Genomic DNA, 25,260 nt, shown 5'->3' on the forward strand with positions numbered 1-25,260 from the left:
GACTCAGACGCTGTTTCTATCTGTTCTGGGACCAGAGTCAGAACAAGTCCGACTGTTCGGTCGCCATCTTCAAGCTCCGCCCCGAGATGTGCATACTTTTAATCTCTGGTTGTAATCATACTTACTCAACCTAAGTTTGGGACCACTAATTCCTAACACTTTTTTGAGTGGTAAATAGGAATGGGGGAGAGAGTGGGACCACTAATTCCTAACACTTTTTTGAGTGGTAAATAGGAGCAGGGGGAGAGAGAGGTAGAAGGTAGAATTGTAGCAGTATTATTTTTTATTTTATTTTTGTGGTTACTTTACAGCATTTTAAAGTTATAGTCTCTGTTTAAACATCTCTCCCTTAAAAATCCTAAGCTATATGGCAATCCAGATGTGACTGTAACACTCCTCTATTACAAAGTGGGTGAGAACTCCCTTTATAAAACTGAGTCCAAATAAATGTTTACTAAGTGACTCTTGTGGTAATTAAAACATTACCAGTTTTATTTTTGAAAAAGCAACCTTTTTGTAAAAAATATTTCAGAGAGAGATAGGAAATTCAATGACGACAGAATCATTGATTGGCTGCCTCCTGCACACCCCCTACTGGGGATTGAGCCTGAAATCTTGGCATATGCCCTTGGCCAGAGTTGAACCTGGGACCCTTCAGTCTGCAGACTGACGCTCTATCCACTGAGCTAAACCAGCTAGGGTGAAAAAGCAACTTTTTAATATTAGATGCTATCACTGCAGTAGGTCTGAACTAAACAGGAGTCTAATTTGACCTTTGTTCTATTCAAGACTTTATCCATCAGGTCGCAGTTTTCTGTGATGCAGGTGTGGTACCTAAGAGGCTCCTAGTGGGCAAGCTTACAAGAGCTTGGGGCAAAATCTCTACATTTAAAAAAAATAAAAGACAGGACCTTATAAGGAGGGGGGGGGGGAGAGGAAGAGTCAGAAGCCTGTTAATGAAAGTTCATATACTACAAAATTAATAGGAATCCTATACCATTAAGTACATCAGGTGATTGTAACTCAGATGGACACAGCGAATGCAGTACCTTGCCAAATCCTTTAATGTCAGGTAGTACTTCAACCCAAACACACACGGGATACATACTGCAGGGAAAGGGACCTGAGGGCATCAGAGTCATGCATGGTGTGGATACAAACCATGGCCCAATACAAAGAAGTCAAGGGCCTCAAAGAAAGGTGATATTCTCTTTCCCTCCCCATTTGTTTCCTACTGGGCTTGAACTACAGTCCACGGAAGAGCAAGAGTCCAGTCAGCGGAACCAATGAGGCCCCAAGGCCTTGGAGGGTAGATTTGCTTGTACGGTATTACAAAATATATTTAAGAAAAAAACAGCCCAGGCCTCCCAGAAGCAGCCGAATGCCAGCTGGTCCAGAGGGCCGACCTCTACATCTAGGTGTCAGACACGGGAAGAGGGTGATTGCTGGGCACTGGTGTTGGTTTGTGATGGAGCAGCGTAAGCCTTTTCTTGCCCTGTGAACATGTACATAAACACTGATAGCTCTCTGCTGCAAGAAAGCTGCTAAGAGGAAGTGACAGCTGGGCACAAAGTGTCCGGTAAGACCAGTTATAGGGTCTTATGCAGTGAAGTAAGTCGTTCAGGACCTATTTTCACAGAGGGGCAAGGAAAAACCAGAAACTTCTAGCTCAGCCTGTAGACTGAAACATTCCAATCTATACATTTACCTGTAATGTGTCTCAGCTCACAATAGGCCTTAGTGCCTGCAAAAGTCTGAAGTATGGGAAACAAATAATCCAGCTCTTTCAGTCCCGGCTCTAGCTTTTGGGAAGACTGTTGCAGAAAATTTCTAATGCAGAGACAAACATCTGCGGTGAGGAAGGCAGCTACTGAAGGAATTCCAGGAGCAGGAGACTGAGTGTGCAGAGCTGAGTGCTGTCAGTTTCCTTTTCTAGTGAAATCTTCTTCCTTCAGAGCAAACTTCCTTCTTAGAACCTCAGAGATAAGGATGGCAGGGTCCTCTTCCTTCAGTAAACTCCGGTTCCTAGAGATATAACAGCTTAATTATTAATAATTTAATAATTTGAGTACTTGCTCTGTCTTGGGCAGTGTTCCATGTCTTTGAATACGATCTCAATACTAGTCTAACATTTGGTTGGGTTAGATCACCCCAACAAATGTGTTACTCCTCAAAAGTGTTAATTCTCAACAATCTTATGAGGTTAGGTGCTATTACAGTCCTCTTTTACAAACAAACTGAAGCACAGAAAGGTTATACAGTTTCCCCAAAGCTATTAAGTCAGTCAGTGGTGAATCCAGAGTCCAAAAGCAAGCCTCGCTGGTTGTAAATCCCATTTCTTAATTAGAATGCTTTACTATTTCCTGAGATAGTTATAAAATGTGGACAAAGTAAAGGACCATCTACTAGTTAGAATTGATTGTGATGGCGAAGATTCTGCTCCCACCTTTGGTGCCATGTTTTCTTAGTAACATTTCCCCAGATCAGAAGATGAAGTGACATGTCTCTTGTCCATTTTGATCTTTATTCGTTCCAGGGAAATGGTGTTCAGAAAGTTTCCTACTATTCTGTCTCCCCATCAAGGGGTCAGTGAGCTTTTTAAAATGAAATCTAGAATTTATAATAAAATGTTCGCATAAGGGACCTGTGGGAACAAAACTCACTCCCAAGTTGACATAGGTTCAAATTACCTGACACATCATAAAAGTATATTCTAGATATCTGGAAAATAGTTGCTTGAAATCCTGGTGGATTTATATCCATGTTCATATATCCTCATGGAAGTTCTGCTAGATATAAGGGTCAAGATCCCAGGACACAAGTGGGAAGAGAGGCTTGGATCTAATATGGGGCAAAACGCAAGTAAAAAAGTTTGGGAGTCAATATCCAGAAGAGGACTCAGGGCAGCTCCAGAGTAGCAGCTGAATTTGGGAATGCAGGAGACCGAAGAACTGTGGGTACGACCAAGACTGACCTAGGGCCAGAGAAGGAAGGTGGAAGTGACTTCCCTAAAGGATTGACTACTAGGAAGCAAGGAGGGAGTGACAGCCTTGTCTGGTTTTCAGACAGAAATGGGCAGACACAAAAAGGGGTCCTTGCACAAGGTGAGCAACCTTACCTTCAACAGGAACTTGGGAGAGAGCCCTCTTCTCTCACAAGAGCTTTTAATCTACATTAACAAATAACACTGCACATCTTGGTCTTTGAGGCCTGATGTCAAACTTAATGTTTTAAAGCCCAGAAACCTGCAAATAAGTTCCTTTCATGTGTCCCATGCAGGTGCTCAGACCCCACTGAACACTGCAAGGTGGTCACTCCCTCCAATATGAGCAATTCTCATGGGCAGCCAGGTTTAGGGATTTCTCAAAAATCCTTGTTCTCAAGTCTCTGAAATTGCAGGGTTAGTAACAGACCACTGTTTCAAAGCAGAAACTCCCAACTTTATGAAATTCTTCCATCAAAAAAGTCTACCAATTTGATACTAAATTATTAATCAACCCAACTTTAAAGAGAGGGGTATGGGGACACTTATTAGCTATATGGTAAAGTCCCTGGGACAGAAGTGAGATTAGATGAACCCTGTAAAATTCCTATTAGTCTAACATTTGGTTGGGTTAGATCATCCCAATAATGTAAAGTGTTACTCCTCAAACTGGGGCCCCAGGCATTAGCAAGCAGGTGGCAAAGTTTGTGAATGAAGTTAACACATGGCAACTACTGAGGACTTGCTATGTAAGTACCCTCTAATAGATCATTAGCCACGGGTAACTAAAATAGTGAATAGATCGCTAGAGCTAATTATCAAATACTTACAGATCTTGACTCTGTTTCATCCGGTGAAAGTCCTTCAGGATCCCCATCATATCTGCAAAGCTGCTGGCCTTGGACAGAGAGACACAGTCATCCTCTTCAGATGAGCTGCAGGTAGCTTTGTGTTCCGGTTTGCAACATTCAGGGCTGGCAGAACAAAGCAGGGGGACTGATGGAAGCTCGGGGACCTCTACCTCAGTCTCCTCAGTGATGTCACTAATGACAAAGGAAGTTGTAGAGTGGAATGAGGATCCAAAACAAGGTAAGGGAGAAGAGACATTTGAACTTCCTGGAGATAAGAAATCTGGCGTTAATGAAGCCGAAGCTGAAAGAGAAAACAATAGGCATGGATGGACATGGGGGCTAGAGTACAGCAGTAATATCTTCTGCTCACAAGCACTGCCTATCAAATATTTCCTGGGCTGACACCATGACATCTCAGAAGAGCCAGGTGGTTTCTGTAAGCTGGAGGAAGGTTCCTCCACTGCACCTCCCTCTCGGGATTTTAAGATGTAGAAGCAGGGCTCTCCCATGTTCCAGGAGAGCACAGCACCTCCCACCCTCACCCATAAGACCCTGTCTCCTAAGAGCTCCCATTCTGCAGTGAGCTCTGCAGTAGGGGCCTGTTTAGACTGAAATAACGACAGGACCCAGCCTGAGTTTGCTCCTTTCTCTAAGGGGGCTAGTGCTTTGACTCCCCTCGTAACTGTTGTCTGTGGTTGGAAGAAGCATTCTGTAGCAATAGAATGGTGACCATCCTGGTTTCCCAAATTTTAACAAATTTCCTCAATTTTTAAGAAACACTCTAGTTTTTCATAAACTACTTTAGCTTGTCTCTTAGCTGTCAATATATGCAATTCCTCTATAAAAAAAAAAAAGATTTCAAAAAGAACACTTAATTTTCATGTTCTACCACCTGGTAAGCTTTAGGAACTGACTGAACTCAATTAGGAGGAAAAAAAAGGAATATGGGGATAAATAAACCCTGAGCTGCTAGGGAGAGACATTTATTGGTATTTCATGCACTAATAAAGGCAGACTCCCATCCTTTTCTATTGCTCTGCCTTAGCTGCAGACAAAGTGGAAGGATGGAGAGGTGGTCTCTGATAAAGACAGGTGCTCAAAGGGAATGCTTATTTCTTAAGTGGAAAAGGAAAGCTGCTGAGGGCTCCTGGAAGACAGGATCTTAGAGACACGTGGTAGAGGGTATTGGTTTTGTGGCCAAGAAAGAGAACCTGCTTGGGGTCACAGGCTAAGTGAAGATCTTGTTCCTGACCAAACTAAGTCAAGCTCAAAATAACTGACAAAGACTAGCCAGGCCTCAGAGCAACCTGAGTTCTAGGTCCAAGACCCCCTGAACCAGGGACCATCCTTTTCTTTACCCTATCCTGTCCAAAGGCCAGGGGAAAAGGATCAGCCTGCTATATTCTGGCCCTGACTCAGCCTCCTACCTGTATCAGCTGCCACTATCTTAGCAATCTGGCTGCGCAGGTGGCTCAGCTCATCCTGCAGCTCTGTGGTGCGGCTCAGGGCTGGCAGGGCTGGCTTCTTCAAGGCCAGGAGCCTCTCCTCGGACCCACGCAGGTTGGGCACTGAGGCATTGCGCTGCATGACAATCAGAGGGCTGGGCTTCCACGTGTGCCTCAGGGGGCGTGTATCGCTCCTGGACCAGGGAAAGACGGGTGTATCAGTGAGCTATCCACTCCCCCTTCTAAAATTCCTTCAGCCACCCCTACAAGATTAACCGCCAGGCTCTGCTTCCAATCTGAACCCAGAGATCTCATTCCTATTGCCCTCAGCCTCTCACAAGCCCTCCCTCTGCTGCCTCTCCGGGGCAGAAGCTCCCCATCCCCCAGCAGTCTGGCCATTGCCTCGGCTACCTGACCCGGGCGTATGTCTCCTCTTCATCTGCAGCAATCCAGGCGATGTCAGCCAAAGTAGGGACTGGGGGCACATCTCTCAGACACAGATCAGAGACATTGGGCAGGGTCTATAGGGACACAAAATTCACCAATAAACATGATGAGACAATCAATCTGGGCAAAATATATAGGAGGGCACCTAATTCAGCACTGGGGTGTCAGAAAGGCTTCTTGGGACCCCCCCCCCCCATCCATGCCTACTGTTTTCTCTCAGAGGGTGGTGGAGAGGAGGGTTCCAGGTTGGAAATGGCTTGAATAAGCGGCCAAAAGCAAATGTTTGTGGGATTACAAATAGTTTTGCATGGCTAAAACAGGATGGGGTGAGGTTGAAAGAGGTTGCACAGCAAACTAGGAGCTTTGATTCTAAGATCTATAATAAGCCATCCGAAGTTTTAAGTAAGGATTCGATTTTAGGCTTTAACTCTGCTGCTGTCTGGAACACGGATGGGAGGGTGAACAGACCAGTAATGAGATTGTGATCCAACCAAAAACAGGTAGCCTAGAGGAGGGATGGACTGTGTTTTAATAAAGTTTTATTTGAAAATCACCAATTTGTGTGTGTGTGTGTGAGTGTGTTTAAGAATATGTTTTTCATTTTAGAGAGGAAGGGATCTGAGAGAGAAACATTGATTGACTGCCTTCTGCATGCTTCCAACTGGGAGTTGAGCCTACAACCTGGGCGTGTGCCCTGACCTGGGATCCAACCAGAGAACTCTCAGTGCTTGGGATGACGCTCAACCAACTGAGCACACCAGTCAGGGCTTGACTTATGTGTTGTCTGTGATGGCTTTTAAGTTGTAACTGCAAAAGTGAGTAAGCATTTACAAAAGGAAAAACAAACCGACCAAAAAACCCCAGAGACTGGGCACAGAGCAGCACCATCCTTCCATACTCTGAGCCTCCAGTCTCCTGGCCCTTCCAGTGCACTCACCTCAAAGGACGCCCGGGGACATGGCTTCAGGGGCAGATTGGTCCCGATTCTTCTCACCACACTGCGAGCGGCCCCATGCGGTTTATTTTGCCAGATTGGGATGGTCTAGGGCAGAGGAACAGTCACAACCTCAGAGATGAGTTCAAGCATTGTCCCCGTCCTCTCCCCCCTGCCCTTTATCAGGGAGCCTGGACTCCTCAATCCCAGGAAGGGGCACCCTGTGGGCAGAAGTTAAGTCTCAACTCTAACTGAGGCCAGTTTTCCCAGTTGTTAGCCTTCACCTTGGCAAGCCGCCTAAGGATACCTGCTGCTACCAAGGCACAGTCCACGTTGGGAGGGTCCATAAAGGCCTGAGGAATCAGCTGGGTGTAGGAATCCTCCAGGCTTCCCTCCTTTCCCTCCGTACAGAAAGGCAGAAGAAACTGCCCCCAGGTCCTAGTTGGTCCTGCCTGGGGGAGTGGGTGGGAGGGTGGCCTCCTTCCAGTTCCAGGCCTCCAGGGAAAAGGAATCACCTGGGGAGTCTCTACAACAGGCTCTGTGCTCCCTTCCCCACCACACCACAGCCCGGGCATGCGCCTTACCGCATTGGCTTCCATTCCCGACATCTCAACCGGCTCCTGCACTTGAAGGACGAGGCAGCTTGGGGAGGCGTGATTCCTTCATATCAGGCCATCTTACAGAACACCAGAGTTCCCTTCCTGTGAAACAACCCTCAGTGGGGACTTGGCACCACATAAGCCCCACAAAACCTGCAGAGCAATGACCAACACCAAGGTTTCTCTTACATTTCACGGGAGAAAACCAGCTCGAGAAACTGCCCTCACCCACTAATGGCTCTTCCAAATCCAGACCCTTAAAGGTTCTGCTTCAGAGCTGTCGCATGAGCTTGGACAACCTGGCAGCTCTCCTGGGCCCTTGGTTTCCTGAGGCAAAACTTCTAAAGATGAAATAGAACCAACCCTTTGGTAGTTAAAAGGCTCATGGGAAAGGCAAAGTGTAGTTACCACCCAGCCCCACACTCAGTGTTGTAGATGAGATGCAAAGCCCAGCATGTGTCACCCACCTAGCACTGTGGGGTCCGCGCAGGGAGAGAGGTAAAATAGACAAGAGAATGAACAGCATGCTCTAGCCCCGTGGTTGGCAAACTACGGCTCACAAGCCACATGCGGCTCTTTGGCCCCTGGAGTGTGGCTCTTCCACAAAATACCACGGCCTGGGTGAGTCTATTTTGAAGAAGCGGCGTCAGAAGAAGTTTAGTTTAAAAAATTTGGTTCTCAAAAGAAATTTCAATCATTGTACTGTTGATATTTGGCTCTGTTGACTAATGAGTTTGCCGACCACTGTACTAGGCTACAGGAAAAAGAGCCAAATTCTTTATCCTGGCTCAGCCATCTATAGCTTTGCAGTCACAGGCAAGTCATTTAACCTTTTGAATGTCTTAACCTTTCCAAATGTTGGTTTCTCCACCGGTAAAAAGAGGACAAGAACAGGTGCCACGCCAGGCTACCTTAAGGATCCGTCAGTGAACTAGGGAATTTAAAGGGCTTAATGAACTGTTAAAATATGACAGATGGGCAGGGTCACTCCTGTCTGGATTCTTCACAGCTGCCCTTGTGTGGTGAGCAGATGCTCTCATTCACTGAGCTCTCATTCCCTGTTCTTCAAACACTAACAATGGCCACCTTGTGTTGGACACTAGGGGCTACGGAGGAGTAAGACAGCCACTCTCCCAAGGAACTCACAATCTAGAAGAGACAGCACCTGAATACATAATTCTGGCCACGGCTGAATACCAATCACTGTGAGAATGGCACACGAGGCAGGTGCCAGGTGAATTCAGTCCTGACCTCAAGGCCCCATGGTGAGCTTGGAGGGGGAAGGAAGGTGAGAAAACAGCAACAGCAGCACAGGTCCAGGGCAGGAGGGTGAGATATGAGAGGAGCACAGTATGGTCAGGGGTAAAGATTAACGGAGTCAAGTCAGGAGGGCTGGAGCGCCCAGGTGAGAAGTGACTGGGGGGGGCCTGGGGAAGGCTCTGAACAGGATGGACTGGACCACCAACGCAGCTCTTTCTGGAAACCCCCTCATCGAGTCTCTCACCCCGAAAGAGGAGTTATCACCTACTTTATGGAGAAAGAAAGCTGGAAAGAAATTATTCACACGGGGAAAGGAAGTCAGAAACCTGCCTTCTCTTCACACTGAGGCTGAAAGAGGGCCCCTCGTGAGAACCCCCAAATCTCCCAAACACTTTAATTAGGGCGATGGGGAGAGATCCTGGGGGCGGGGGGGAACCTCCACTTTCCGCAACGAAGGAACCTAAGGTCACTCTGCCAGCAGAAAGCACCTCACGTCTGGTCCCAACTCTGCTGCCCTGCATGGGCTCAACTTCCAGACACGGCTCAAGCCTTTTGTCAAAGTCCCCTGTGTGCCAGGCTGCGCGGAACATGCCTGACAGTGCCACACGACATGCTTTCCTGTTTCTCTCCGAACGTAACCTCCAAAGACTCATTTGGGCCTGAGTCTCACACAGCAGCCAGAGATGTTTCTGGAACACATTGCTAGTCATATTGTTCCTGTACTTAAAATCCCTACAGATTTAGATTCCTGGAGGCCCTCCCAACCTCAGTAACGGAACTCGCCACAGCCTACAATCTGGCCTGGCACAAACCCGCCGCACACCCCGCCTCTGCTCGCCCTCCAGCCACCCTGGCCTCCTTCCAGCCCTGACACCACCCTGAGGCCGTGTCCACACTCTTCCCTCCCCAAAGCTCGTTCTTCACGGTTCTTCCGAGCTCAGCCCCAGCATCACTTCCCCTTTACTGTCCACCCCCGGCACCCCGTGTCTCCTCCGTAACTAACTGTACTGTGCCGCTGGTCCCACCGGCAGGGACGTCCCTCGGCACAGCACAGAGCCCGGGCCAAAAACATGTGTCCGTTAAGAAATGAATGAACGAGAGCACCGACTTAGCCTCACACCCTCCCCACCATCTCTGACCCCGTCCCCTGGCCCCGGGCTGGTTCTTACCGCCTCTGCGCCCCACAGCCCCTCTCAGGCCGCGGCCGAGTCCACACACGGTCTCCCGCGGGGGCCGGCAGGGCAGGGCCCGGGCTCATCACTCCTGGTCCCGGGCGCCCCGCGGGCCCGCGGCGCTGAGCGGAACTCTGCTGCGCGGACAGCGGCGCCGGGGGCCGCGGGGGACCTTGCCCGGCCACGCCTCCCCTCCCCCGCAGCAGCCCGACCCGGCGGGGCCAAGGTCGGCCAAGTCCTCGCGGCCGGCCCGGCGGTCCCGGACCCATCCGCAGAGGCCAGGCCCCGAGGGCGAGGAGGCAGCGGCGGCCCGGCCCGCAAGGCCCGCGGCCGAGACAAGAACTCTCCGGCGTAGCTCGCCCACCGAAGCCGGTGACGCGGCCGGGCCGTTACCCCTGGGGGACTCAGTTTCCCCCCTGTGCCACACGAGGCCGACAATACCGGCTCCCGCGAGAACTGGCGCGGGAACGGCAGCTGCGAAGCCCGCCCGGCGCCCGCACTAGGCCGCGCTCCCTCCTCCAGGGCGGCACTCGGACCCGGTTTCTCACCTGAGACTCCGGCTCCCGGACTCCCTCACCTCACAGCCCCTCCTACTACGGCCCGCTGCCCGGCCTCCACGGCCCTCACTTCCGCTGCCCGCCTCCGGAAGCGGTCTCCGCACATGCGCACAGAGCCGCTCCCGCCTCCAAAGCGGCCGCAGGAGGCGGGGCTAGCGCTGCGCCTAGTGGGCGGGGCGGAGGCCCTAGGAGAGGCCACCCCCCTAGGGGCCACGCCCCCTGTCGGAGCTCCGAGATGTCAGAGGCCTGATTGGTCGCAAACCCTTCAGGTCTCCGTCCTGTTGGCTCTCAGTGACGGTCCGACCTTTGGAATCCGAGGCCTGTCGCTGCTGAGCCCCCAAGTATGGTGGTGTCTACTGTCCCCTCCGTCAGCAAGCGGGGAACCCTGGCGTCCCAGGCCCTGTGGCTGCAGTTTGCCTTGCACATCCCCCTGGTCCCCTTCACAGTTCATACTTTCAGCCAGGACAGCCTTCTCTCCAGCAAAACGGGCTTCTCCGACTCCTGCCCTCCAGCGCTTTGTAGCTTCCCCCTATTTTAGCCTTTATGTATTTCACACACACACACACACTCTCTCTCTCTCTCTTATTTTCAGTGACTTTGTTGACCAGATGGCATTGGGAAAGAGAACACCCACATTCCCACATTCCTTCCAAGCCCACTCACTCTGATCTCCATGGCATCCAGGCCTGGGTCACATGCCCTCCTCGGACCTCAACACGTGGCTGTGCCTGACACTCAGGTTGCAGGTTTTTTGTTTTTGTTTTATTTTTTTTCCTCTCAAATCCTTAAAGTTCCAGCTGCCAGGCACAGCCAGTCACACATGGCCTTGGGTAAGGAGTCCATACTTGCTTTAATGTTCTGCTGTTGCCCTCTTGAAATTTATTTTTTAAAAACAAGCATTTTCATTTCGCACTGGATCCTGCAAATTATGTGAGATGGTCTTGCCCAGAGACCTCAGAGGCTGTCCTTGAGCCCTACCGTATTTCAAATGATGTTGACTTCTAGGTCCAGCCCTTTATCCAGGACGGCGAGCTGTTGCTTAGTCACTGATTTCACTCCCTAGGTCAATGGCAGACCTTGAAAATCCACCCTAGCTGTCTCTCCTGGACGTGGTAGATGCTGTCTTGGTGCCCCACCCAGGCCCCCTTTACTCTGCCAGGGAAGCCATTCTCCAGCTGCTGTGTCGGCTACTCACAGCTGCCCCCTTTTCTGGAAAACCGCCCTTGCAGGAGGGAGAATGGAGGCCCCAACTCTGGTGTGGTTTATGCTCCAGAGCCTTCCCCTGTGAGCAGGCCAAGGCCAGGCTTTGATACTATCCCTTCCCAGCGTTTTCCCTTTCCCATTTCTATCTCACTCTTTCTATAGTTTTTTTTTTTTTTTCTCAAGTGCACTCCCTCAAAAAATAAAAAAATTACCTAATGCCTGTCTTGAGCTGTGCTTATAAGACAATGGGTTTAACTTTATAAACACAGCATCAGATTCTAAATATAGCGAGTGACACCAGGAGGGCATCACAGTTATTTTCAGAAAGTCACTCCGGCCCTCCGGTGACGGGTAAGATAGACCCCCAAGGCATTCCAGCAATGTCCCCTGACCCACCTGGCAAGCCAAACCCGAGTCATATCAAGGACAAAACCGAAGTGTTAACATCCCACTCAAAGGACAGGCATTCACACCGCCCTCGTATCTTCAGGTTTATTACAGGACGAGTTGGGGACAGGGAAGGAAGTGGCAGAGGGGTGACAAGAGGGAGCCGGGGCCCTCCCCGCCACGAGCTTGGCGGCACATGGAGGTCAGGCAGAAGCACCTGATGAAGATGCTGAAAGCCAGAACAGTCAGCTCCTCACGTCACCCAAGCTTGGAAGCACCGGGAAAGGTCTCGGCCCGTCCCTCCGTGAAGGGCGTGGAAGCATGCCTCCCAGCGGACAGGAACCTGGCTGAGCTCGCTAGCTCACGCCTCGTTTGGTTAGAGATCGGGAGGGAACGAAAGGGTGGTTTGAAAGGCTTTCCTTTTCACCTCAGTGAAACCAGGCGGGGGCGTGGTAAGGGTGCAAAACACCCGCCATCAAGACTCAGGTCGCATCTCAACTCTACACTGAGGGACGGTGGGCAAGCCAGCTTGTTTTCCCGAGACTCGGTTTCTTCATCTGCAAAATGGGAACAATTGACATCCACCCGCCAGGCTGGCTGTGAGGGTTAAATGAGAAAAGACACGGAATCTTAACCAGGTGCCTTCGCTGAGAAGGCTGGGGCTGTGTCTGGGGAAGCGTCTGCCACCTTCCTCCTCCAGGGTTAAGGGTGGGAGCAGGCTGGGCTGCCAGGCCTTAGTGAAAGGCCGGGGGCCTCGTGGGCTGAGGGAGAACGAGGGCGGACTGGCCCTCTGAGGGCTGTTTGTTTAAAAAACTAGAAGAGAAGGGAGAGGGGACTGCTGCTTCCCAGGGTGCCGCTGCAGAGACATCAAGCTGGGTCCATCTGGGATTTCAGACGCAGCCATCATGGGCAGCTGCTGGAGGAAGCCTTTGCCCCTTCCTTCTCCTTAGCACGGGCTATAAAAATACCTACAAACGGTGAGAAAGTTCACGTAAAAACACTCTCCTGCGAGTATAAAAAAGAGACTGGCGTGGTCAGTGGCTTGGGATGTGAACTGAGGCCCCAAGCGCGGCCAAGGAGCGTCAGCACCCTGCAGGGCGCACAGGCTGGTCCGGGCGGCTCTGCTCCTTGGCTGGGCTGCACTCCCGTGGCACTGAGGTCTCAGGGCCACTCCGGGCTCTGGTCCCAGCAGTGCTGCTGCACCCTGTGCTGAGGTGGGCGGGGTGGGCGGGGGTGGTGGCGTGGGTCTGGGCCTCGGGGACCCCCTTCCTAAGGGCATAGATCTTCCCAGGCAGATGGCCTCCAGGAAGTCCCCAGACAGGCTTGGGGTCCTCTCATTAAGTCGAATAGACTAGACTGGTCTGGGGAGCCAGGGTCTGGGGTACTGTGTGGTTTCTGCTTCTGAAGGAGGGCCGTCTCTTCGAGCCTGACCCCCTGGCGGCCGGGCACAGAGGGCAGCGAGGGCTGTGCCAGGAAGAAGGCTCCGGACAAAAACAGGGGCACCTCTCTGGCACCCCACCCACGCCACGCCCTGCCTCCCAGGCGTCTGGGAGTGGTGGGGTGGGAACGTACAGGAGCCTCGCTGTGGAGGCCTCTGCCCAGCTCCCGCCCCCTCCCCAGGCGGGGCGGCCTCTAGGGCTGCAGGAGGGGCAGGCCGCGCCGCAGGCCCTCCTTCAGGAACTGCATGTAGGTGGCCGTGGACGGGTCCTCGAAGGTGGACGCGAAGCTGAAGGCGCCGCTCTCCACGTCCTCGGGCTTCATGGAGGTGATGTCCAAGAAGTAGTTGGCGTTGAGGTGGTGGACCTTGGGGAAAGGCTGGGTGAGGTGCCGAGCCCGGGGCTCAGAGCCCCCTGCTCGGCCGCTCGGCCGCTCCTGGGAGCAGTGGCCACTCTCAGGCCTCGGCTGCCCTCACCGAGGCGGGCGGCCGCAGGCAGAACCCGTCGGAACCCGGCCCCGGGCTGGCTGCCTCCGTCCTGCCTCAGAGCTCACCCTCCTCATCCACTAGCAGAAAACCTAGTGCCCTTCACTCACCTTTCCCTCGCCCTCACCCCTTCTCTGCTCCCGTGACCCCTGCACTCCGCTCCCCTCTGTCAGGAAGAGCAGGAGCTGCTGAGGCCCAGGCGGACCTCAGTTCAAAGCCAGCTGCACTGCTTCCCCTTTTTTTAATTCTCACCCAAGGATATGTGTGTGTGTTTTTTTTGTTTGTTTGTTTTTTTCCCTTTTCCTTTTTTTAGAGAGAGGAAGGGAGAGAGAAACACTGATGTGAGAGAGACACATGGATCAGTTGCTTCCTGTACATGCCCATATGCACTCCGAGCAGGGACTGAATCCAAAACCCAGGTATGTGCCCTGACCTGGAATTGAACCTGCAGCCTTTGGGTGTCTGGGACGATGCTCCAACCAATGCAGCCACCCGGCCGGGGCCCAGGGCATCTCTTACTTGTGCAACTGTCTCCCAACCTCTGGCCTCTGAGCCTCGGACTCCTTGTTGGTAACTCGGGTGTTTGTAACCATCTAGCTCTCAGCCACTCCGAGAATCCCACTACAGGATGCGCTTGGGTGCGTGGAAGGGGCCCTCAGGGGGAGGCAGGGTCTAGACTAGGGGTGTTGAACTCAATCAGAGAAGGGGCCAAAATCTAAAATCCAGCCTAAATCGCGGGCCAAATGGTTTACTGAACAGTCATAAACTGTCATTGTGATGGAAACGCAGCGGAGTGAAGTGATGACAGCGCAGTGCGGGCCACATTGCAAGGCCTGGCGGGACGGATTTGGCCCGTGGGCCTTGTGTTTGACACATGTGGTCTAGACGTTCGGCTGGGCCTGGGGTGGGGTGGGGTCCCTGGTCCCCTCTACCTGTCACAAGGCCTGCCTGTCCCTCCTCCTTCCATCCCAGGGCTGAGAGCAGTGGTCCAGGGGAGCGCTCCTGGCCCTGGCCTTTCCACGCTGCTGCTACGCTGTGCCTGCTGCTCCCCAGCCCCTCGGTGCTCTTGGGGTCCCCCTTCCCATAGGAGCGTCCTGACCCTGCACGAGGCAGGCGGACTGGGCACCAGGATTCCCATTTTACAGATGTGATCACTGAGCCCAGCAAGGGGGTGGTGGGGGAGCCAGGCCCGAAGCCTGTGAGGTCTGGGAGCCTGTGCCCTGGCCGGCTGCGTCCTCTGCCCACGGTGCCAGCCGGGCTGGTGTAGGGGGGGGACCTACCACGGTGCCGTTGGGCAGGCAGATCATCATCTCCACGGGGAAGCTGTACTTCTCCAGGTGCAGGTCCGCCAGCTGCTTGAGGGACGGGTTCTCCTGGTTGCTCTGTGGGGACGGCGGGGCGCGCTCTTGAGCCCGGGCCCCCAGCATTGTCCTGGGGGCTCCCAAGAGGCTGTCCCCCCCTCACCTGCAGGTCCTCCAGCTCCTTCACCAGGGCCCAGGTGCTGACGAAGCTCTCGCTGAGGAGGGCGAGGACGGGCGAACTCTCCAGCACCGTCTCCCGGAGAGTCCGCCCCGAACCTGTGCAGGGAGAGGCGAGGCGGGAGACTGAGGCCGCCCCACGTCTCGCTGGGTTTCCGCCAGCAAATAACCTCCTGGACTACGCACCAGGTGACAGAGCAGAGTCTGTAGGTGCTGAATGAATGGCAGCTGTGATTCCCATCGAGAACAGCCTGGCGTCTGGGCGGAGGCTTAGGGTGAGCCCTACCCAGGCACCTGCAGTCCCCAATCCACAAACGGAGCCCCAGGCCTTTGCACAGACTGAATGGGACCCTGGCTGCACAAACTCCTACTCATCCTTCAGTCTCATCTTAAATGTCACTCTCTGAGAACCCCCCCCTGGCACCAGCCACACCTGCCTGCCGGGACCTGCCGGTAACGCTGCACCCAGCACCCAGCCTGGGCGGGGCCCGGGGGCCCAGGGTGTTTGCCGATGACCGGGCGAGGACAGGCCCCTCGTTTTACTCATCTTCGTACCCCTGGGGCGACACCCGAAGAATTGGTGCCCAGCAGGTCCCCAGCGAGTGCTCTGAGTCCGCGAATGCAGCCCAGCCTCTGGCTCTGTCTGTTATCTCACCGAGTGCCTCACCGGGCGGCACAGGCACTGCCACAGCCGTTGTCCTCCCTCCGGGAGGGAAGCAGGTCCCCTCCTTCACTCCTGAGAAACCAGAGGCTCAGGGAGGAGTCACTTGGCCGAGGTTTCTAAGCTGAAAGTGGCTGATTGGGCTCAGCTTGTCCCAGCAGCTCCCTCTGAGCTCAGCACAGAAGCCTCCCTCACCCTCACCCTGCCCCGCCCCTGCCCCCCCCTGTGCAGCCCCTCATGCTCCGCAGGGGAGGCCCAGGTCTTCGGGGCCCCTGTGCCCCACAAAGTGAAGTGTCCCCATCCTCCCTGGGGATGGCTGGCCTCTCACCTCAGCAGGACTGGTCGTCCAGCGCCCCCCACAGCAGGATCGAGTGCACCAGCTTGTTCTGGGCCTTGGCGCGGTCGAAGGCCTCGGTGAACGGCAGGTAGGTGACCTGGGGCCGAGCCGAGAGAGAAGCTACAGTGGGCAGCCAGGGTCCCACTCAGGTGCCGAGTGTGTAATGTGTGAGAGTGTGTGTGTGTGTGTGTGTGTGTGAGAGAGAGAGAGAGAGAGAGAGAGAGAGAGAGAGAGAGAGAGAGAGAGAGAGAGAGAGAGAGAGAGAGAGAGAGAGAGAGAGAGAGAGAGAGAGAGAGGGAGGGAGAGAGGGAGGGAGAGAGAAGGGGTGCTGCCGAGGTGGGGGACACCTCCTCCAAGTTCTAATGGCAAAGGGAGGCTCCCCAGGCGCCCTGCAGGGAGGAAGCCCAACAGCAAGCCCTACCCCAGCCCAGCGGCCTGTGCCCCCTGCTGCTCCCACAGCTCCAGCCCCTGCCCTGCCCCACAGACCCTGCCCCTGCCCTGCCCCACAGCTCCTGCCCCTACCCCTGCCCTGCCCCACAGCTCCTGCCCCTACCCCTGCCCTGCCCCACAGATCCTGCCCCTACCCCTGCCCTGCCCCACAGCTCCTGCCCCTGCCCTGCCCCACAGCTCCTGCCCCTGCCCTGCCCCCGCAGATCCAGCCCCTGCCCTGCCCTGCCCTGCAGACCCTGCCCCTGCCCTCACGCACGCCCAGCTCACCTTCTTGAAGGGGTACATGGCCACCTCCAGGCGCCGGGCAGCCTCCTCCCAGCTCAGCTCCTGCTGCCACCTGATCTCCTCAAAGACAAACTGCAGGGGCTCCCCTGAGGGCAGGCGGCTGTCAATCACGTTGCCGTCCTCATCCACGATCACAGAGGGTATTGAGGGGCCCGTGGCCTCCAGCTCCATCTAGGCAGAGGTCAGGGAGGGCCGGCCTCAGGGAGGGCAAGGATCCTCAAGGGGCCCCGAGAGGCCCTCGGGGACACCCGCCCGTTGCAGAGGTGGGGAACGGGGCCAGGGAGGGGGCCTGGCCCGGCTGCGCAGAGAGCCGGGCCAGGGTCGGCTGGGCTCCGTCGCTGCGGGAAGCTGTCGGAGGCCAGTGGGGTGTTGGGTTCCGTGGGCAGAAACAGGTGCCAGGAGCTCCGCGCCCCACCCTGCAGCGCCCTGAGGCTCCTGCCCGCCGGGCAGGGCCAGGGTGTGGTCACCTGGGGGATGTAGCCGATGTCCACCTCCATGTTGCTGTTCTCACTGGCCCCGTACAGCCACTCCATGTCCACGTTCAGAGACCTGGGGCCGGCGGGAGGGTGGCCGGGACAGAGCACCGTCAGCAAGGCCCCCGGACCACCGGCCGGACAGGGCTGCTGAAAGCTCGCAGCTGTCCCGTCTCACAGAGGAGGACCTGAGGCTTGGCAGGCTGAGCCCGGGCAGAGCTGCTGGGACTGGGACTGCAGAGCTCCCCTCCAGCGGCCCGGCCCTCCCCGTTCCCAAGGGCTTTCCCACCCGTCACTCCTGTATCGCCCGCCACCCCTCCAGGCAGAGGTCAAGGCGCATCCCCCAGACACAGGGCAGTGAAAACCCGGCACAGGCCTCCAGCAGGTCTGGCCAGACCAGGTGCCACCTGCAGGTCTGCCACATGGGGGCGCCCGAGGACTGGCAACCAACCACTTTGGGCACAATGAGCTGGGCGCCCTGGGTGCCTCGGGCCTGGCCATTTGCCCCCCTCCGTCTGTTTCATCCAGCCCAGGACCTCCACTTCCACCCTGGGGTGGAGGCAGGTGAGCCTGGGCAATGCAGGTGCCTGCCTGCTGAGCGGCGGGAGGAGTAAAAGTAACAAGAGGTGGCCACTTCTTGGGGTAACTTTCTCCATCCCCCACCCCTGCCAGCCTCCTGTCCAGAAAATGAGGGAACTGGGGCCCAGAGAGGCCAGGGCGCTGCCCACAGACACGCTGGTGTCACGGCTGGAAGTTAACTCCGGGCCTCCCTGCTCCCAGCCCACCCCGTGTCCCTGCACAGTCACTGAGCAGCCACGTGGGAATCAGGAAAGACCCGAAACCCGGTCTCCAGGTCTCCTGTCCCCCTTCCCTTCCCCACCAAGAGGCTGACCCATCCCCGGAGCCCCCTGAGACCCAGCAACTACGGCCAGTGAGGGCCTGCTGCCCTCAGGCCTTTGCCTGTGCTGTTCCCTCTGCCAGGCTAAACCCTCCCTCCCCCAGGCCTCTGCGTAGATGCCCCCTCCTCTGAGGACCCTTCTGGGCCCCAACCAGCCGAGCCCCTGCCCAGCTGCCGGCCGCCCCGGGTGGTATGAGCAGGCCGTGGCTCAGGGCCTGCATTAAGAGGGCGGGGCGGCTGCCGCTGCACTGGGCCCCGGGCACAGAGCTGGTGGCCAGGTCCATGCAGACCAGGACACGCTGGTCAAGTGATGACATGCCCCCCTCCAGCCGCCTCTTCCCGGTCAGCTCCGGGCCCTCCCTGGAGAGGAGGCTCCGGGAGCAAAGGGCAGAGGCTGAGGGGCCTCGGCACCGCTGCCGGAGGCAGTGCCCACCTGTGGTTGGGCACGAAGAGCCGGAAGTCGCGGACGTGGGTGGCATCTTTGGAGAGGACGATGTGGCCGGTGAACTGGCCCGGCGAGAACCAGAAGGGGAAGTCGGGCGGCTCACTGAGCTGGAACTCGGCGTGGATCCTGGGGGGAAGGAGCCGGCTGGGAGCAGGCCTCCCGCGTCTGCCCCAAAGCCCGGGAGCCAGGCCCTGTGTGGGGCAGCTGGGCCGGGCTGGAGGGTGTGGGCAGGGAGAAGGCGCCGGCCCCCAGGCACCGCCCGTCCCGGGGCCTGTGCACAGGCACCTCGGCAGCCGCGCCCGCCCCTCCTGAGCTCAGTCTGTGTGCGCGGGCCTCTCGGCGCCATCACCCCCTCTGCGCCGGCCGGGGCTGAGCGTCCTCCTCGGAGGCGGTCACCGCCTGACCCACCGGAGGAGGCTGGGCTCGGAGCGCCCAGGACCCAGGTGCCAGGCGCAGGGGCTGAGCCAGGCGGCCTCCCTGCTGAGCCCTGGCTGCCCGGTCCCGGGTCCCGGGTCCGGCCTGGGGCGGGCGGGCGGGGGCCACGCACCGGAACACCACGGTGAGGTAGAAGTCGCTGACGGCCGCGAGGCAGGCCACCGCCCCCTGCGGGGCGAAGCGGGTCTTCACGAAGGGCCGCGGGTGGAACATGCTCAGGAGCCGGTGGACGATGACCTAGGGCAGCGAGCGGGCCGTGGCTGCGGCCGCGGGCGGGGGTCCGGGGGGGTGGACAGCGGGGGAGGGGGGGCGGGCACAGGGTCAGGGGGAGGTGGACAGCGGGGGGCGGGCACAGGGTCAGGGGGAGGTGGGCAGCGGGGGGGGCCTGGCACAGGGTCAGGGGGAGGTGGACAGCGGGGGGGGCCTGGCACAGGGTCAGGGGGAGGTGGACAGCGGGGGGGGCCTGGCACAGGGTCAGGGGGAGGTGGACAGCGGGGGGCGGGCACAGGGTCAGGGGGAGGTGGGCAGCGGGGGGGGCCTGGCACAGGGTCAGGGGGAGGTGGACAGCGGGGGGGGCCTGGCACAGGGTCAGGGGGAGGTGAACAGCGGGGGGCGGGCACAGGGTCAGGGGGAGGTGGACAGTGGAGGGTGGCCAGGAGGTCAGGGGGAGGTGGACAGCGGGGGGGAGCCTGGGGGTCAGGGGGAGGTGGACAGCGGGGGGTGGCAGGAGGTCAGGGGGAGGTGGACAGCGGGGGATGGGGGGGCGGGCACAGGGTCAGGGGGAGGTGGACAGCGGGGGGGGCCAGGAGGTCAGGGGGAGGTGGACAGCGGGGGGCGAGCACAGGGTCAGGGGGAGGTGGGCAGTGGGGGTTGGGGGGGCGGGCACAGGGTCAGGGGGAGGTGGGCAGCGGGGGTTGGGGGGGCGGGCACAGGATCAGGGGGAGGTGGACAGGGGGGGTGGGGGGGCCTGGCACAGGGTCAGGGGGAGGTGGACAGTGGGGGTTGGGGGGGCGGGCACAGGGTCAGGGGGAGGTGGGCAGTGGGGGTTGGGGGGGCGGGCACAGGGTCAGGGGGGAGGTGGGCAGCGGGGGTTTGGGGGGCCTGGCACAGGGTCAGGGGGAGGTGGACAGCGGGGGGGCAGGGTCAGGGGGAGGTGGACAGCGGGGGGGCCTGGCACAGGGTCAGGGGGAGGTGGACAGCGGGGGGGCCTGGCACAGGGTCAGGGGGAGGTGGACAGCGGGGGGGGCCTGGCACAGGGTCAGGGGGAGGTGGACAGCGGGGGGGGCCTGGGGGCCAGGGGGGAGGTGGACAGCGGGGGAGGGCCTGGGGGTCAGGGGGAGGTGGACAGCGGGGGGGGCAGGGTCAGGGGGAGGTGGGCAGCGGGGGGGCCTGGCACAGGTCCCGGTGCAGACTGGCGGGGCAGGGCCCCCTCACCTCCTTGCCCTTGGGCGGCGGCGGGTAGAAGCGGTTGTTGGGCAGGTAGCCGGTGAGGACGCTCAGCTCGCTGGGGATGAGCCACCAGGGCTCGCCCAGCGCCTGGCCGCGCGGCGGCAGGAAGGCCCGGAAGTGGCGGGCGGCGAGCTGTGCCCGCGGCGAGGCGGCGGCCGTCCAGTCGCGGAGGCCGGACAGGGCCAGGCGGGAGACCTGGCGGGAGGCCGCAGCTCTGGGCGGGCACCGCGGCTTGGGGCCCGTCCGCGTGGGGGGGGCTAAGGCCAGGGGCTGCGGTTGGAGCTGAGCTGAGGAGAGGCACCTTTCGGGGGAGGAGAGGCCCCCGAGGGCTGGGTGCCCGCTCCTTCCATGTGATGAGCCACAGGCGGGGACGAGGGAGACCGTGCCGGCCGTCCGCACCGGCCTGGGGTGGAGCCCGCAGGCCCGAGGGCACCCCCTGCGGCAGCTCCGCCCGCCCTGCTGGGCTCCAGGGGCTGTCCCTGCCCACCGAGCCTCCGCCCAGGACGCTCAGCCACCGGGAGCTGCCTCTGTCTCGGACCCAGCGGGTCCCTCTCCGGTGCCCACCTCCACGGCGATGGCGGGGGTGGGGCACAGGCTCAGAGAGAAGGGGGACCGGGAAGAGGGGCAGGGAGCTCCCCGAAGGAGGAGGAACAGGCAGGTCCTCACGGCACACCGGCTGGGCAGGGCCCGGCATCACAGGGTCCTGTTGGGTCCTGCTCACAGGGTCCCGCTCCCGGGACCTGCAGGGGAGCGGCCTGCAAAAGGGGCCGCCCTGCCAGGGGGCGGACTGGGCGCTGCTCTCACCCCCCCTCCCCTGTAAGCGCAGGCCCTCACTGCTCTGCAGGGGATTCATTGCTCATTTAGCTTCACCCCAGCTCCAGGCTCATCCCCACCAAACCCATCTCCACCCAGCACTGTGCATGGAAGGCAAACCCGGGCTTCAAACCGCTCACTAGACCCCCCCAGACATCCCCTAAGGGCCTCACTTCAGTCTGTCCAACCCCCGCTCTGTCTCCACCAGATCTGCTTCCTCCCTCCGGTCCGCGGGGCTAACGGCCGCCTCGCTCCTGGCCACCGGCCAGAGCCTGAGTCACCCTGTCACTTCCCATCAGCGGCCACGCCCCGCGCCTCCCACTGCACCCTCCAGGCTGTCCTCCTCCAGCGCCTGCTCTCAGGGCCTCATCCGGGCTGTTCAGGTCCCAGGATGGGCTGGACCTTGTCCACGGGGCCTCAGGCCGACGGGCTGGTCAGCAAAGCGTTTGTCAGGCCCCCGCCCCCCAGGCCCTGCTGGGGCAGAACCTCAGGTCCGAGTCACGGAGCACCAGTCAGGTGCGGGGCATCGTGCTAAGGGCCCGGGGATGGGGTGGCAGACGTGGGGGACACAGGGCCGGCCCTCAGCAAGCACAGCCTGCGGGGAACAGACCGACTTGCAGAAAGCAACGGTTCTAATGAGGCGGCTGCACCAACAGCCTCCAGGGCACGGCTGTGTCCTCCAGCCCGTCCTTCCTGCCCGCCTCACCGGCCAAGCCTCCTCCTCCTGCAGCCTGCCAGGTGGCTGCTCCAGGAAGCCGGCCCAGACCCCATCCGGGCTCCAGGCTCACGCTCATCCCGCCTGCCTCCCCACCGGACTGTGTGCCCAGACGCGGGGATGGCATCGCACTCGCTCTGGACCCCCAGGGCCGGGCGCCGGGGGCGCAGAGGGCAGCGATGGAGGAAGACGGAAAGACGGAGAGATGAGCACAGCCCGTCCTCAGGTGGCGAGCGCACAGACGGCCCTCCTCCCTAAGTCCCACCCGTGGGGACCCCCGGCCCCACCCCAACGCACCCCCAGGAAGCCGTCCTTGCTCTTGGTCATGGACTCGGGGAGCAGAGGCTGGAACCGGGCTTCTATGGTGAGGGTCTCCTCGCTGGGGTCCGGGGGCAGCTCCTCCTCCTCGTAGCTGGTGGTGGGCGTGGACCCTGCGAGACACAGACGGAGAGGGCCAGCCCTCAGCATCCACTCTGGCCTGTGACTGAGGGAACCGGGCCTGGAGCTGGGGTAGCAGTGAGCCTTCGCTCACGTAAGAACCAACACGTGTCCCATTTTCGTGTCAGAGTAGCCCTGGGAGGCAGACAGCATCACTGTCCACTCCCAGGTGATGAATGAGAAACGGAGGCTCAGAGAGGTCGTGTCACTTCTCCAGGGTCACACAGCGAGGCAGTGGGGGTCAGGGTTCAAACCCAGGCCTGTGTCACTCCCTCTTCTGGGGGAGGTGAGCTCTCAGGGCCTCCGTCTCCTCCAAGAACGAAGCAGGGACCGGATCAGGCCATTTTCGCGGTCGAGGGAAGAGCACTGACTTGGGAGGGAGGAGCCTGCTCCGCCCCGAGTCCCTGTGACATCATTTCCAGTGTGTGAGGAGGGCTGGGCCGGCAGGGGCTGACCGGGATTTCTCAGATCTCTTCCTGCTCAGAGAGGGCCGGCTAAGTCTGTGACCTTTCAGGTGTAGGAGTCCTGGTGAGGGTTTACGGGGGAAAGGAGGGGACGAATGGAAGGGCAGGGCCCAGGACACAGAATAAAGCAGCGGCGGGTCCTGTCACACCTGCTCTCCCAGGGCAGGCTCCTGGCAGGGACGACACGTGGTGCCATCTGCCATCTGCTGACAGACTGCCTGGGTGCATCAAAACAGTTTTGTTTTGTTTTTTAATATATTTTATTGATTTGTTTTTTACAGAGAGGAAGGGAGAGGGATAATTAGAACAACCATGAGAGAAAAACATCGATCAGCTGCCTCGTGCACACCCCCTACTGGGAATGTGCTGGCAACCAAGGTCCATGCCCTTGGCCGGAATCGAATCTGGGACCCTCGAGTCTGCAGGCCGACGCTCTATCCACTGAATTCAATCGGTCAGGGCTGGCAGCAGTTCTTAACCGAGATCATCAGAATTCCCCAGGAAGCTTTCTGCGCTTCCAGATGCCCAGGGCCCATCTCAGACCTGCTGAGCAGGAACCCGAAGGGGCTGGAATCAGCGAACTGCCCTTCTAACTGGCACCCCCAGGGCTCCCGCCATGAATCCCAGTCCTAAAGAATCACTGACATTCCTGCATTTGTAAGTCACTGCAGCCAATCTCCCCTAAAACCGGCAAATCTCCCCTAAAACCGGCCACCTGGGGCCTCAGAGGAAGGGACAGTAGGCATGCTTGCTTATTTTACTGTTGTCCAGATTATTATTAATAAGGCCCAGCCGAACCCGGTTTGGCTCAGTGGTAGAGCGTTGGTCTGCGGACTGAAAGGTCCCAGGTTCGATTCCGGTCAAGGGCATGTACATTGGTTGTGGGCACATCCCCGGTAGGGGTTGTGCAAGAGGCAGCTGGTCGATGTTTCTCTCTCATCGACGTTTCTAGCTCTCTATCCCTCTCTCCTCCCCTCTGTAAAAAAATCAATAAAATATATTAAAAAAATAATAATAAGGCCCAGCATTTTATGGCCCTTTCGTTTTTTAATAAAAAGTTTGATTTCCTGATTTATAAGTAACAGTTGCTCATTATAGACAGCTTGTGAAACTTTTAAGGTATAAAGCAGGAAATTAAACACTCATAACTGTACCAACTAGAGAGACTGTTGGCCCTTGTCACTGCTTAGATTTGGTGTTTTGTGTTTTTGCTGTTTTTTTTAAATTTTGTTTTCCCCAAACTTGGTCCAGTTTTGCACTCACAGTGGCCTCAAAGGTAAGGGGATTTATTTTTTAAAAATTAAAATGTCCCCCAAGCCCAGCAGGCGTGGCCATTGTCTTGCTCTCCATCCATGAAGAAGGACGAGGAGGGGCTGTGTGGGTGCGTGGAGGAGTGTGTCTAAGTTAGAGTTTGGAGCCATGCCTCAGGGGGATGCCCTGCCTGCCTGCCTTCTGCTTTTACCACAGAACTGGCTGTCACCAAGACCTGGCCCGTGTCCGCTCCGGCCAATCAGCAGCTTCCCTCTGAGTCTGCTCCTCTGGCCCATCCGGACCCAGAGAGCCCACCGGAGAGCAGCTGGTACCTCTCTGCCTTTCCCATCAACTGACCTGCTGATCCTGGGCCACTTGGGTAACAAATAGGTGCCCAAGGTCGTAAGCTCAAGAAATGCCACCAGATGACCTGACTGGTGTAGCTCAGTGGATAGAGCATTGGCCTGTGGACTCAAGGGTCCAAGGTTTGATTCCTGTCAAGGGCATGTACCTTGGTTGCAGGCACATCCCCAGTAGGGAGTGTGCAAGAGGCAGCTGATTGATGTTTCTCTCTCATCATCGATGTTTCTAACTATCCTCCTCCCTTCCTCTCTGTAAAAAAATCAATAAAATATATTTAAAAAAGAAAAAAAAAGAGAAGCCACCAGAAACGGACACATTTGGGGTTGGGGTGGTGGTGAGAGAGCATGTTATAGTTCACTAGAAGCCTGGTACATGATTTGGTGCATGGGTGGGGTCCCTCAGCCTAGCCAGTGAATGGGTCGCCGAGGTCTCACCCAGTCCCGATGGGGACCCATTGGTGCACTGACCACCAGGGGCAGCTCCTGTGTTGAGTGTCTGCCCCCTGGTAGTCAGTGTGCGTTATAGCAACCGGTTGTTCAGTCGTTC

The 25,260-nt window shown here is 57.5% G+C and overlaps 2 protein-coding genes across 6 annotated transcripts in view; both read right to left on the reverse strand.

Moving 5' to 3' along the window:
- Positions 1-1,041: 1,041 nt before the first annotated feature.
- Positions 1,042-10,389, reverse strand: MTFR1L (mitochondrial fission regulator 1 like). Of its 5 annotated transcripts, none has more exons than XM_036447821.2 (7): positions 10,240-10,389; positions 7,245-7,361; positions 6,664-6,768; positions 5,691-5,800; positions 5,262-5,473; positions 3,814-4,099; positions 1,042-2,025 (listed from the first exon to the last, which is right to left on the reverse strand). In XM_036447821.2, exons 2-7 carry the CDS (start codon positions 7,266-7,268, stop codon positions 1,920-1,922), a joined length of 843 nt encoding a protein of 280 aa, XP_036303714.1. In that variant the 5' UTR covers positions 7,269-7,361; positions 10,240-10,389; the 3' UTR covers positions 1,042-1,919. The 5 variants fall into 5 exon arrangements, with proteins under 5 accessions (XP_036303714.1, XP_036303707.1, XP_036303710.1 ...); XM_036447814.2 differs by having other exon boundaries at positions 3,814-4,135; XM_036447817.1 differs by having other exon boundaries at positions 3,814-4,135; positions 10,269-10,352.
- Positions 10,390-11,928: 1,539 nt separating this feature from the next.
- SELENON (selenoprotein N) overlaps positions 11,929-25,260 on the reverse strand; it is a 16,274-nt gene continuing 2,942 nt past the window's right edge. Inside the window, exons 3-12 of the mRNA XM_036447806.2 lie at positions 22,496-22,629; positions 20,656-20,865; positions 19,334-19,458; positions 18,775-18,912; positions 17,438-17,519; positions 16,953-17,141; positions 16,227-16,332; positions 15,224-15,336; positions 15,040-15,141; positions 11,929-13,641 (exon numbers count right to left, since the gene is read on the reverse strand). Coding sequence (XP_036303699.1) covers positions 13,471-13,641; positions 15,040-15,141; positions 15,224-15,336; positions 16,227-16,332; positions 16,953-17,141; positions 17,438-17,519; positions 18,775-18,912; positions 19,334-19,458; positions 20,656-20,865; positions 22,496-22,629 — 1,370 coding nt within the window. The 3' untranslated portion in view covers positions 11,929-13,470. The remainder of the gene's footprint in view (positions 13,642-15,039; positions 15,142-15,223; positions 15,337-16,226; positions 16,333-16,952; positions 17,142-17,437; positions 17,520-18,774; positions 18,913-19,333; positions 19,459-20,655; positions 20,866-22,495; positions 22,630-25,260) is intronic.

This window comes from Pipistrellus kuhlii, unplaced genomic scaffold (assembly GCF_014108245.1).
Source record: "Pipistrellus kuhlii isolate mPipKuh1 unplaced genomic scaffold, mPipKuh1.p scaffold_m20_p_2, whole genome shotgun sequence".
Classification (NCBI taxonomy): Eukaryota; Metazoa; Chordata; class Mammalia; order Chiroptera; family Vespertilionidae; genus Pipistrellus; species Pipistrellus kuhlii.

What these genes read in the sequence shown, in the direction of transcription:
- MTFR1L (XM_036447814.2), bottom strand. Translation starts at nt 7,268, where the DNA reads ATGTCGGGAATGGAAGCCAATGCG. An exon ending in CGGGAATGGAAGCCAATGCG is followed by an intron (nt 6,769 to 7,244) that starts GTAAGGCGCATG and finishes CCTCTGCCCTAG; the next exon opens with ACCATCCCAATCTGGCAAAA. An exon ending in ATGAAACAGAGTCAAGATCT is followed by an intron (nt 2,026 to 3,813) that starts GTAAGTATTTGA and finishes TTATATCTCTAG; the next exon opens with GAACCGGAGTTTACTGAAGG.